Here is a 12,357-nt window from a genome sequence, read left to right as displayed (position 1 = left end):
AGATACATGATTGACGTAATCGTACTGGATATGCTCTCTTTGGGGAGTTGGGGGAGGGGCTCAGTGCTTTTGCGAGTTTGGTGCTTCTGGACGTGTTAGGACGATGAAAATTGGTAGGCGTGTCAGGGAGCTGCAAAAATTGACTTGATGAAGTCTTTTTCCCAGATTCGACCATCTGGGGGGCTAAAGGGAGAGGAAAAATTAGAAAAAATGAGGTATTTACAACTTACGAGTGGGTGATCAGATCTTAATGAATTTTGATATTTAGAAGGATATCGTGACTCAGAGCTCTTATTTTAAATCCCGACCGGCATTAAGCCTCTGATTTTCCTTTTGAATCAATCTATTGATTTTTAGAATTTTGTTAGAGCTCATACCATATGAACTCTTGGCTCTTAACTCTTCTGGCTTCGTCACAAGTGCCATATGAGCTCTTAGTTCTTGTTTTGTATGTTTCTCCTATGGGTGATCGTATTGGCCCAGTGATGCCAGAACATCGTGAGAGTAGTCATTCGAATGGAAATTAAAAGTTCTAGTGCCCTTTTTAAGAGACCAAAAAGATTGGAGGGCACCCTGGCTCCCTTCCCCGCCCCTTTTCCCCCCATATTTTCTCCCATTATAGCCATTTTTCCCAGATAGCCATTTTGCTCATCAGAGGCGAAAGGTCTGATAATTATGCATTTGGATATAAAACGACCCCCCCCATAGCCTCAGGAGAAAGGTCATGATAATTCATAAAATTTGCCCTTTTTTACACATAGTATTTGTTATTGTGAAGTATGCATACATTTTTGGGTGTGGGGGGGGGTGATTTTTGCTAAGGGTTTTTCCATGGGGTAGTTTTCTATGGGAGGGAGGTTTCCAGGGAGTGAAATTGTCAAGGGAAATATTACAATAGAGAAATTTACCAGAATTCCTATAAAAAATTCCTTTTAAATGTCTTGCTTTCTCTTCCATCTGAATTTTACGCGTAAGGGTGATCGTCCCGGGTAAATTTTCACCGGGATTGAATTGTCTAGAGGATATTTCCGTCGGCAGGGGGATTTCTCCGTGGAGGTGGGGATAACTTTTCTGGTATTACTTAAAAAAGATTAGAAATTAAATTAAAAAACACATTTTTTCAACTGACAGTAAGGAGCAACATTAAAACTTAAAACGAACACAAATTATATTGTGTATGAAGGGGACTAGTGCCTCTTCAGCCCCTTGCTGTTTACGCTGAAGTTTGAATTTTGCCCAATTTTTTAAGAACGACTCCTGAAACAAAAGGTTCGTTTAATTAGAACAATAGGAAGCTTTTTTAAAAGTACTTAAAAACTTTGCCGTAGAGAGCGAGGTGTTGAGGAGGGGAAACCCTGTTCATATACGTAATAATTTCTGCTTGTTTTAAGTTTTAATTTTGCTCTCTACTTTCAGTTACAAAAAACTTGTTTTCCAATTTAATCGCACTAAAAGCAGGCCTTCATATTACTAATGAAGTGAAACACACGGCTTGCTTGAATAGCTCTTGGCAGGTCGTTGGAGACCGGGTATCCATAAATATTCACTTATTGAGACAGAACAAGCATAATAAAAGCGTTGAAAAACAGAAATTTGAGAAAAAAGCAAGGTATACTTTAAAAAAATCTGCTTTTAAACTGACTTTGAGTACATGAGCTCACATATGTAAATATGCTCAAGCAAATAAGTGAAAACAAAGTATATTATTTTCTTTTGCTTTTTTTCAAATATGTGAAAACTATTAAGTTCAAGATTATGTAATGAAAGTTTTTAGCCTAAAAAATTTCCAAATTTGCGCAAGGAGGGGGGAGATAGACCGTTACTAATAAGATGTTCGATTTTGTTGAAAACTATTACATCCAATTGCGATTATAGTTGGACAGAATTTTCAGTTGTCATCTTTAAAAATAGTAAATATCGTTTTTCTTAGAACAACATCATACATGCGTGTTTATTTGTTTTGTTTTCAGGGGAGATCGCACCAACACTGCGGTTGTGTCGTCAAGCAGAACCGGCTCATTTGGAACCGGCTCATTTGAAGGAAAATTTCAAGTTCGACCCATTTTTAAGTAAGAAAAAGAGTGCGCCGCAAACAAGCACCAATTCAGGCTACTATGTGCAGGGTCGTATTCAGGGTTTTTTCGAGGGGACAAGGAGGGGTTACAAAAGGATTTTTCGGGGGTTTTACAAAAAATGACTTTAAAAGAGGAGGGGGGTCAAACCCCCCCTGGATACGGCCATGACTGTAAGCCACGAAAAAAGGAAATAGTTTTTTCCCGAACATACCTAAAATATTTTAAAACCACAATTCATAAACAGCCAATCGGCTTGGGACTAATACACTTCAAGTTCATTTATTTATTAATCGCACATACATGTATATATATATATATGACATAGGCCCATGGGGAGACAAGCTCGAAAAACTAGGCCTAGACAAAGATAAAATAATAACCCACTACAATACAAAGATAAACATGACGGCAAAGATACAATAACACAACAATAATATGAAAGTAGCAGCTAGCCCAGGATCATTCAATACTATTGAAGAAATTAAGAATGTAATATTATTAAATATAAACTAATACTGGAAGATAGCTGAGAGGCCCATAATCACCCAGAGCAACAAACCATACAAAAACTTTGCCTCACTAAAAAGATACTTAATTAAAACTAATCCTGAACTAAATGAAATTTAAGTTTCCTTTTTATTAAATGGATAGAGGAAAATTTATCAATAAGAGCCTTGTGAGCATACCAGCACCGAGCTATTGACACAAACGGAGCGAATTTAGATCTCTCAGTATTATACTTGTCAATGTAGATATCCTTTTTTTGTCGAGTGTTATGATTATGTAAATCTTGTGATTGAGAGAACAAACTTTGATGGAGGTAATATGGCGGTAATTTTCTTAATTACCGTGCCTTGTATGCACGGTTGTCATATACTTTCGCACGGTTACCGTGCATCTCTTAACATACCTGCATTCCGACAGGTAAGTACACAACAATTTATAGGACCACTGCGCTGCAGCAAATTTGAAAGCAAATGCAACAATAGGTTTTTACCAAAAATAGAACCCGAAGCCCTCGTCCGTATGTTTTTCTATAATTCATCTGCTTTTAAAACTTTCATCCCCACCCCCATTAAATAGATTCATGCAAGTGGCTGCTAGTACTGCTCCAGTGAAACTAATAGTCATAGTTAGCGGATGCAACATATACTTAGTCATTGTCATAGTTAGCTGGTGCAACATAGTAATTTCTCTATCTCCCAGCCAGCTATATCCGTAGGAATTTATTTCGGAGGGGGGGCTAATTAATTTTTTTTCCAAAATAGGCAAATAATATGGTAAATACAAAAGTAGGACAAACTGTAGACATCTTGAGATTTTAGGAGAGACACGGGTCTGATGTGAATTCTAAAATTAGGTTATGGTCCTAGACAGATACCTTCGCTTCAGGTTTATATACAAAATAAAAATACGGCATACAAATCAAGCAAAATCAAAGGTTGAACCAAATAAAGCAATTCAAATCCTAAAAAGTCCTTTAGTATTCTATTGTAAAAAAAAGAAGTCATAAAGCGCCTAATGTTTCTACTGTACAAAAATCACATCTTCTGTGTTTTCAGTAAAGTGATAATTTTGTTTTTAAATTCTACAAGTATAGAGAAATTTTGAAACTCAGTTTATTTGAGCTAGTTTTGTATTTTGCACTGGCTTAGAACCAATTATTTTTGTTCGCTTGAAGTTCCAAGTTTGCTCTTTACTTTTATAAAAATAACCTTGTTTTTAAATAGAAATCTGAAAAAGCAACAACTATAGGCCTAATTTGCGTACTGTAAGTAGGACTGGCACACACTGTACATTTGTAGCATTTTTTCCCAAAATATTAACTTATTAGCAGATAAAGCAGTATTTTTCAAATTAACTTAGTGGATTTTGAAGAATAAAGATAATTTTTAGACAAAATTGACAATTTTGTACGTGTATTTATGCTACTTTGTCAGTTCAGTACCACACACGCGAAAAATTCCAACCCGAGGGGGTGCCCACTTCCAGAAATGACGTTTGACAAAAAAAAAACAACAAAAAACAAGAAAATAGAATTAAAAATAACCAAGGTGATTTTCAACCAGTGGTTATTTTGTGGTGGTTCTTGGTTAATTTTAATCATATTTTCTCTTTCTTTCTTTTTTGTCAAGCGTCAAGCATAGTTCGCGTGGTCTCAGAACGTATTTACAAAAATTACGTTCCAAAAGGTGGTGCTTGCCAAGCGTGGCGGAAGCAAGTCAAGCATGGCGGTAACCAAGCCAAGCGCGGCAAAAACTACAAAAATCGGCGCAGACATGCGACAAATGTGTCCCTCTGAGATGTGCACCAAGTGGCAGAAAATGGACACCCGATGGTTCTGAACACAGTACCTTTTTCGTTTGCAGCACTTTTTATTTTGGTAAGTTAATAAGTTTCAGACACTGGTGGCAATCCTGCGCGTGAGCAGTAGGGTCTTGGACTGAACTTACACAAACAAAATTGTCTCGAGCTATTAAGATTAAAGGTACTTATATCTTATACCCACCATACTCAAGTTCTGCCAAGAAGTCAAATTTGGTTAATGCTCATGAAATAAAATAGAATATGATGAAAACATAATACTTTATCAACAAACTTATGAAAACTACAAAAAAGAATTATGGAAGGGGGGCCACCCAGGCCGCATTATATTGAATACGTAACCTAAACTACCCTAACCTAACCAAAATATTTAATTAAAATATAGCTGTAGATGTACAATGTAGTTTCCCACCGAGCCGAAGCTAATATTGTCTGTTATACAGACCATGAAAACTGGTTATCGTCTCGTGTTCGCAATACAAGATCTTGAGTGTAGTGGCTATAAGACAAAAGTACCAAATTAAGCTTTTAAGATCAGAGGGGTCAACTCCTCTCTACCGCTTGCTGTTCGTCACAAACACGTTTGCACCACCATACCTCTTCGCGTGGCGCACCACCCAATATACACTTGTTTTGAAAGTGGGCGGCCCTGGGTAAGATCAAGTCTTATGGTAGACTTGGACTGTAATTACAAAATCAAAAAATTAACTTAAGCTATTACAGTGAAAAGCATTTACTCTACACCACCCATGAAGCTGCTGGTAGCCAAAGGGTACAGTAAAATAAACTAGAGCAATTTATACGAATCCACAAAGTGGAATTATCAATCAAAGTATAATACATACCTATGTCTTTTGGAAAATCTTCAAGCGACTCCAGACTGTGCTGGTGTTGCTTAATGTTGTTTATTGACTGTTCCAGTCTATCGCTCTTAGATACAAAGGTTTTTGATGTGTCTTTTGCAGAAGTTGGTAATGTTTTACTCCTTGGTCGAATGCTTAAATCCAGGGGTTCTGATAATGTTGGTTCACAGCTCTTCGCACGCCATTCTACATTCTCAACTTTTATTTCCTTATCACTGATGGCAGTTGATACGGCAGAACTAGAATCGATGACTGTCTCTTTGTTCCGTGAATTTTGACTTGTTTCAACAGAGGCAGTAATTGGAGTGACTTGTAAAGGACTTAGATCAATATTTGCTTTTTCACTTTTTATCATAGCACTTAAGGTTATTTTTGTTTCTAGATTTATTTCTTTGACTGGGGACTTGGAGCGTTTTTTCTTTTTTGGTTTCATCTCTAAAGTTGATGCGGGTCTCTTTTCCGCAGTTTGTTCTTTATGACATCCGTAGAACTTTGGATCAAGTGCTGAGGAGCTACGCATTTCAATTTTGGGATCAGTTGGCGGAACGGGAGATGAATATCCTAAACCTGGTGGACCAAAACCATGAGAAAATCCCAAATCGCTGATCCGAGGATGGTCAAATACAGCCATATCAAATGGGTAACGCGTCAGATCCTCTGCTGAATGTGAAATTTGACGGATTGTATTGTAAACAACCTGACTGGCACCCGGACAAGGAAGGAACTGGGGAACGACTTGATCTGTAAATGAAAGATAATTAATACGAACGAAGGGGAAAACCATTAATGCGTGGAAAAATCCCACCTGTCACAAATAGGGGCACGTGTTTAAGCTAAAATATGCTTCTGGCAAAATGGGATTCCCGGAAAATGTATTCATACAACCTCAATCTATTCACATGAATTGCTTGTTATGATAAAGTTATAATGTAATCACCAACAAAATACGAATGGGAAAAAAATTGTGTCTAAAGTAATTTAAATCCATCAGCTTTAACAGGGAAAGTGTTCCATCCCTACCTCCCAAAGTAAAAACAAAACATATAAAAAGACACGATTTTTTCATAGAATAAGTAGCAAAAATAAAATTTCCTAATTCCACCCTTTAATTCCTGACGATACCACTGCTTTAAAAAAAATCATTTTTCTTCAAATATTGAGAATTTTTGCATTTTTCTGAAATATAGTATCGGTCTTTCTTTGGAGGAGGGTAAGATTTCCAGTCTCCTCCCCCCCCCCTCTACTGGTGGATGAATATTGTAAATACAGTACATGTACCAGAACATAACTTGCACTTTACTGAAAATAAAATATATTATAAATGCTTTCATTTCTTTTAATTTAATAAATAAAAAAATTAAAACTTTAAGGAATAAATAATCAGTATATGTATATTAAATTGCCAATCCACAGTGATTTGCTTTTTGTTTTTCAGTAAAATGTAAACTATGTTGTGATCTTGGGAACACATCGGGGTTGTAAGCCCTACTCATGTTAATTTTGCCTCGTTTTGAGTTTGACTCGGTTATTTATTGTAATTTCTGTTCGTTTTGGAGTGTAAAAACTGGGAGTCTAAACTAAGAAGTGTAAAAATCACTATATGCTATTATTTGTAGACGGGACAAAATGCACTTTTTGGGGGTATGAAGGATTTTTTAAAGCTTGAAAATTATTTCATAGTCTCAAGGAGCCTCGGCATTTTCAAAGAAAAGAGGTTTTTTATTCGAGTGAATTAAACGATATGTAAATAATTTATTTTTTAAAATATATTTATATATTTAAACACACATACACACACACACATATATATATATATATATACATATATATATATGTGCGCGTGTGCGTGTGTGTGTGTGTGTGTGTGTGTGTGTGTGTGTGTGTGTGTGTGTGTGTGTGTGTGTGTGTGTGTGTGTGTGTGTGTGTGTGTGTGTGTGTGTGTGTGTGTGTGTGTATATACATACGTTACCGTAAATGTCCGAAATCTGATCAATGTCGACATTCACCGATGAATGTTCGAAATTCCCTTTCCTCTCCTTGGATTCAATTAGCTCTGAGAGTCAGCCTTTTCAGTCGTATGCAAGCTATGATGGTAAAAGTTAATTTAGGTTAGATTATGTTAGTTTAGGTTAGGTTAAATTTGATTCCAAACATGAGAAATGGGTTAAAAACCTAACCCAATCTAAACCCGCCAAACCTAATCTATTCTAACCTGTCATCATCCAAGCTTGCATTGAATTGAAAAAGCTGACCGGCAACACTGACTAAATCCAAGGAGAAAAAAGGTATTTCTGACATTCAACGATATATATATATATATATATATATATATATATATATATATATATATATATATATATATATGTATTTATATATATATGTATAATACTTAAATACAATATATCATGCAAGGAAGTATCTTGGCAAATTATTTAAATGTATATAAATAAAGAGAATCAGCTTCTTCAAACCACCAAGTAGCATCTCGAGTGGCTAATAAGTGAAGGTGCTTTTACACTAGGTTCTGGATGAATAATTAAAAAATCTTGAAAATAAACCAATTAACATTTCCTAGAGTCTTTTAGCCTACCGGTACGCTTGATCAGAGCTTCATTGCTGTTTTCATTGTTGAATTTGTTTCATTGTTGAAACAAATATAAAAAATTTTAACTGGATATTTCGAAAACATATACAGTGTCCATCATGAGCAGTAAAATTGGTGAAACAAAATATAAAATTTTTTAACTGGATATTTGGAACACATATACTGTGTCCATCATGAGCAGTAAAACTGCTCATGATGGACATGTCCCTATTCTTATTTGTCCCTATTCTGAACTGTTATATTTTCGTGATGGAAAAGCAGTGTGGTCTTCGAAGTTATCTAGGAAATAGAGCAGCACACGCGGGAAGAAAAAGACTTCCGAAAACCTATTAACAAAATTCTGCTTTTTCGCTTATTCTTCCGGTTGCAAAGATGGAAAAAAAAATTCCCGATTTTGCGATTTTCCCAATACCTTGAAAAATGTAAATACCATGTTTTAGTAGTGCAAAGCGAATTTGAGTCCAAGACATCTTAAGCGCTGAAAAGCGTAGTGTTTTCCAAGCTAAAAACGACCTTAGTTATTCAATAGCTCCATATTTTAAGTCAGCTTTCGAAATAGGATTTTACAAGATTGAAGTCCATTCTCGACGTTTTTAGTTCAGCAGATTAAAAGTTGATCAATGAACTTTAAATGCTTTCAATACAAGATTTGGGGCGAGAGTTGCTACTAAAATGACAATGACCTAACAATTGCATTTCTACGCAATACCTATCTTGACTTAACCTATCTACGACTTAACCCTATCTACGACTTAACCCTATCTTGCAGGGATTTACGCAATAGGCCAGACTTTACCTATCTACGACCTATTACCTATCTTTACCTATCTACGACTTTACCTATCTACGACTTAACCCTATCTTGCAGGGATTTACGCAATAGGCCAGGCAGAAGAAAGAAATCGCGGATGCGTGTTTATTTGTTGTTGTTTTTTGTAGGGGCAATCGTATTGACCCAGCGCAACTAAAATTTTGAGACAGGGCTCATTATAACGAAAATGAAAAGTACTGATGCCTTTTATAAGTGACCAAAAAATTGAAGGGCAACTAAGCCCCCCCTCCAACACCATTTTTTTCCCAAAATCGTCTGATCAAAATTTTGACATAGCCTTTTTTCAGCACAATTGAAAGACACAATAACTACCTCTTTAGGGATAAAATGACCCCCTACATCCCCAGGGGAACAGTTTTTAAGTAATGAAATTTAACCATTACTTTTTTTTTGCTATTGGGAAGTACGCATAAATTTTTCGGGTAGGGAGGGGAGGACGAAATTCCTGCTGGGAGGATTTTGCACTGGGAGAATTATGGATATGTCGAGCGCAACAGATAAACGGAAAGAAAAGTCAATATATGCTTCAATATATTAGCTCCATCGTTTTTATTTTGAGTCTGTGGTAGGATGGATGAGAGACTATCTATCAGCAAGTGAAATGCCATCATTTTTATACAATTATGAAAAGGTATTATGCCAGCTTTGCCTCTCACTGAGTCTACCTGTCTTGTCCTTACTCCAATTAGCCATGGCTCTCAAGTTTTTCATCCATAGTCCATCAAGTTGATAAGAGATAGACTTAACCCTATCTTGAAGGGATTTACGCAATAGGCCACGGGCATGTCGGGTGCAACAGACAAACGGACAGAAAAGTCAATATATGCTTCAACATATTAGCTCCAATGTTTTTATTTTGAGCGCGGAACGACAAAACAATCTACAACAAAGGTTATCAATTATTTTCGGACACCAGGATTCGAACCCTCTCCTCACGAACGAAAGAATTCAATTCATAGAGAGCTAATCACTCAGCTAGGGCGACCCAAGGAGACTTTTCAGTGATTTGAAGCGACCATGAAAAGGCACGAGACAAAAACGAAGGGAAGAGAAAAAAGAAATTGAGAAAAAAAAACATAAAAATATTATAGGCGTATTATCCTACCAAGTAACAAACTATTTTTTTGTAAAACGGTATATAGACAGCCATCTGATATTTATGTTGGCAGGATTTATGCAGATCGAAACAGCATTTTTTTTATCCGGAAATTTGCTAAAAGACGGTTTCTGTTCTTTCATCCGCTTCACAGATATGTCTTCCTTGAAGAGGGGATGCTAATTTAAGATCCATATTAAGCGAAACTTGATCTACTGTTGAGGTCAAGTGAGGTCATTTTTTGTACCACACTTTGCACACATTCGCTTGGTCGTGCCTCCTTGCGCCACACGTGGCACACTTGCTACATCCTTAGAATCAGCCAACTAGTACACACAACTTTTGAGACTTTACACTCCTCTCCACGATTTAGTACCTTTTCCCAAAATCTTGAAATTTTTCCCATTATTTCCCATTATTATATAGTGTCCCGGTGTCCCGGTCGTCATTTGTGTCCCCGTGTCCCGGTCTGTAATTTCTATTCGAACAATCCCTGTGTCCCGGTCGTCATTTATATATCCCGACTGTGCCCCCGGTGTCCCCGTTGTAGTTGTGTCCCTGTGTCCCGGTCGTCATTTATATTCCCTGTGTCCCGGTCGTCATTTGTATCCCGGTGTCCCGGTCTGTATATACATTCGTTTTTTAGTTTTGTTTTTCTCCTTTATTTTTTTCCTTTTTTTTCTTTTTTAGCTTATTTAGATTTTTAGATTTTTTAGTTTTTTTATTAGTTTTTAGTTTTTTTTTCTTTTTAGTTTTTTTGTCCCGGTCGTCATTTATATCCCCCTGTTTCCCCCGTTGTCCCCGTTGTAGTTGTGTCCCTGTGTCCCGGTCGTCATTTATATTCCCTGTGTCCCGGTCGTCATTTGTATCCCGGTGTACCGGTCTGTATATACATTCGTTTTTTAGTTTTGTTTTTCTCCTTTATTTTTTTCCTTTTTTTTTCTTTTTTAGTTTATTTAGATTTTTAGATTTTTTAGTTTTTTTAGTTTTTTTAGTTTTTTTAGTTTTTTTAGCTTTTTTACTTTTTTTATTAGTTTTTAGTTTTTTTGTAGTTTTTGCCTTTTTTTAGTTTTTTCAGTTTTTTTTTAGTTTTTTATTGGTTTTTACCTTTATTTTAGCTTATTTTTCAGTTTTTTCCTTTTTTTAGTTTTTTTTAGTTTTTAGTTTTTTTAGTTTTTTACTTTTTTTAGTTTTTTTAGTTTTTTAGCTTTTTTATTTTTTTTATTAGTTTTTAGTTTTTTTGTAGTTTTTGCCTTTTTTTTAGTTTTTTTAGTTTTTTAGCTTTTTTATTAGTTTTTAGTTTTTTTTTGTAGTTTTTGCCTTTTTTTAGTTTTTTTAGTTTTTTAGCTTTTTTATTTTTTTTATTAGTTTTTATTTTTTTTGTAGTTTTTGCCTTTTTTTAGTTTTTTCAGTTTTGACGTCACCTGATCCAGTTTTTTCAGGTGACGTCACCTGATCCACGATCCACAGATCCACAGACAACTTATTTTTATATATATAGATAGTTTTTTTTTTACTTATGTCCTGGTCTTCTTTTAGTTTTTACCTTTTTTAGTTTTTTAGATGAAAATTTTTTTTAGTTTTTTCCTTTTTTTCTTTTTAGTTTTTTATTGGTTTTTACCTTTATTTTAGCTTATTTTTCAGTTTTTTCCTTTTTTTATTTTTTTTTTATTTTTTATTTTTTTTAGTTTTTTACCTTTTTTTAGTTTTTTTTTAGTTTTTTTAGTTTTTTAGCTTTTTTACTTTTTTTATTAGTTTTTAGTTTTTTTGTAGTTTTTGCCTTTTTTTTAGTTTTTTTCAGTTTTTTTTTTAGTTTTTTATTGGTTTTTACCTTTATTTTAGCTTATTTTTCAGTTTTTTCCTTTTTTTTAGTTTTTAGTTTTTTTAGTTTTTTATCTTTTTTTAGTTTTTTTAGTTTTTTAGCTTTTTTATTTTTTTTATTAGTTTTTAGTTTTTTTGTAGTTTTTGCCTTTTTTTAGTTTTTTTAGTTTTTTAGCTTTTTTATTAGTTTTTAGTTTTTTTTGTAGTTTTTGCCTTTTTTTAGTTTTTTTTAGTTTTTTAGCTTTTTTATGTTTTTTATTAGTTTTTAGTTTTTTTTGTAGTTTTTGCCTTTTTTTAGTTTTTTCAGTTTTGACGTCACCTGATCCAGTTTTTTCAGGTGACGTCACCTGACCCATCCACAGACAGACAACTTATTTATATATATATAGATAAGTTGTTTGTCTGTCTGTCGACTGACGTCATGTTTGTGTGTCGACTGACGTCATGTTTGTCGACTGACGTCATTATAAGGATTGAGCTGTATGTCGTCATGAAGTTGTTTGTCGTCTGACGTCATGTTTGTCGACTAACGAAACTACAGACCGGGACACCGGGACACAAATGACGTGTTATGTCTGTTATAACGTAATAGAGGCAACAATCTTGACAGGAAACCGCGCAGTTAGATGAAGATCCACCTGGACAGCGAGAGTCAAAACATATCAAAACTGAAAATGATAGCGATGATGATTGGGTTTGGGATCTTGACTTGGATAAGGTCATCAATGCCTACCAGATTT

The 12,357-nt window shown here is 34.9% G+C and overlaps 1 protein-coding gene across 7 annotated transcripts in view; it reads right to left on the bottom strand.

Annotated features, from left to right (window-relative positions):
* Positions 1–12,357, bottom strand: part of LOC136039152 (uncharacterized) — a 212,614-nt gene that overhangs the window by 175,157 nt on the left and 25,100 nt on the right. For all 7 annotated transcript variants that reach the window (XM_065722640.1, XM_065722642.1, XM_065722646.1 and 4 more), the window contains exon 3: positions 5,246–6,004. In XM_065722640.1, the coding sequence (XP_065578712.1) occupies positions 5,246–6,004 (759 nt within the window). The remainder of the gene's footprint in view (positions 1–5,245; positions 6,005–12,357) is intronic.

The sequence above is a fragment of the Artemia franciscana genome, chromosome 19 (genome assembly GCF_032884065.1).
Source record: "Artemia franciscana chromosome 19, ASM3288406v1, whole genome shotgun sequence".
NCBI lineage: Eukaryota > Metazoa > Arthropoda > Branchiopoda > Anostraca > Artemiidae > Artemia > Artemia franciscana.
The sequence above is the reverse complement of the archived record's forward strand: the minus strand, read 5'-3'. Positions and strand labels throughout refer to the sequence as shown.